The sequence below is a fragment of the Loa loa genome, assembly GCF_000183805.2.
Source record: "Loa loa unplaced genomic scaffold supercont3.3265, whole genome shotgun sequence".
Taxonomy (NCBI): domain Eukaryota; kingdom Metazoa; phylum Nematoda; class Chromadorea; order Rhabditida; family Onchocercidae; genus Loa; species Loa loa.
This window is the reverse complement of record NW_018111443.1, coordinates 1-1,063: the sequence shown is the minus strand read 5'-3', so window position 1 is coordinate 1,063 and position 1,063 is coordinate 1. Positions and strand designations below refer to the sequence as shown.

The 1,063-nt window shown below is 31.4% G+C and overlaps 1 protein-coding gene across 1 annotated transcript; it reads right to left on the bottom strand.

Annotated features, from left to right (window-relative positions):
• Positions 1-236: 236 nt before the first annotated feature.
• On the bottom strand, positions 237-625 carry LOAG_15941 (hypothetical protein; the record flags this gene model as incomplete). The annotated part of the gene is made up of 2 exons (XM_003151428.1): positions 237-345; positions 531-625. 2 exons carry the CDS (start codon positions 623-625, stop codon positions 237-239), a joined length of 204 nt encoding a protein of 67 aa, XP_003151476.1.
• Between the last annotated feature and the right edge of the window lie 438 nt (positions 626-1,063).

The window sequence follows — 1,063 nt, the reverse complement described above, 5'->3', positions numbered from 1 at the left end:
GCTGATAGTTTTGAATAACTAAATTTTGCTTTATTCTTCGTTCTTTCTCGGTTAGATGAGTGATATTTAAACCAAATTGGCAATTATTCCATACATTCATCAGATGGAAGATATCATTGTAACAGAACGCTAAGAAATTTTTTATTCCATAATAGCCAGTAAACGTGCCCTTATTAACCGTCAATTATATGTTATAAAGTCAAAATTTAAAAAAAAAAAGGAGAAGCGAGATCCTTTCATTTTATGCACAACCCGAACTCGTGTAAACATTTCCTGGTATGACAATCACTGTTGTTGTTGCATGGTTCGCCAGGCTCATATATAAGCTCATTCAGGATATTTTCACTAAAACCTTGCTTAATAAAGTATGGAATGTTTTCGATTAGTTCAATATGGCATAAATGAAAGGGAAATTGTTTAGGATGGATATTTTCTTGAAATACTAGTTTGAATTACAAAAACAACAAGCATAACAACCAGCATAGGTGCATTTAGGAGCATTTTCCTTTGACAATAATACAAAAGCTTACGCTGGCCAATAATGGCAAACGACCATCAGTCTCGTGCCACCATTGCAGTTTGTAGCAATGCCACAGCCAATTTTATACGTTTTACCCCAAGCCATCTGAAAATAAACGTTACAAAAAAATTTATAGCAAGTCTATTCCCTGAATATATAGGTCATATATATAGGTCATCTGATTTAATATGCAACTTTACCCTTCAAATCAAGGTTGAATTTCTAGAAAAGCAAACAAACATTTTAGTTTAAGAAATGACTTTCCACATCCTGCTTGATAAAATCAAGAAAAAAAACCGATCAATCTTTGCCTTTATAAAAAGTATGCTTAACTAAATGCTGGACTGAACTATTGTAATTTTCCGAATGCTTTTTTCACTTATCATTTTAATCTGAAATTCGTTCATAATAATGAAAACCAAATATATACTGATGCAAGTAAACACAAGTATATTCCTGTTTATTTTTTCAAAGTAGCAGAAATTTTAGGAATTTGGATCATTTAGCAGTATATTGCGCTATTTAGAATTTTAATTTCTTCCT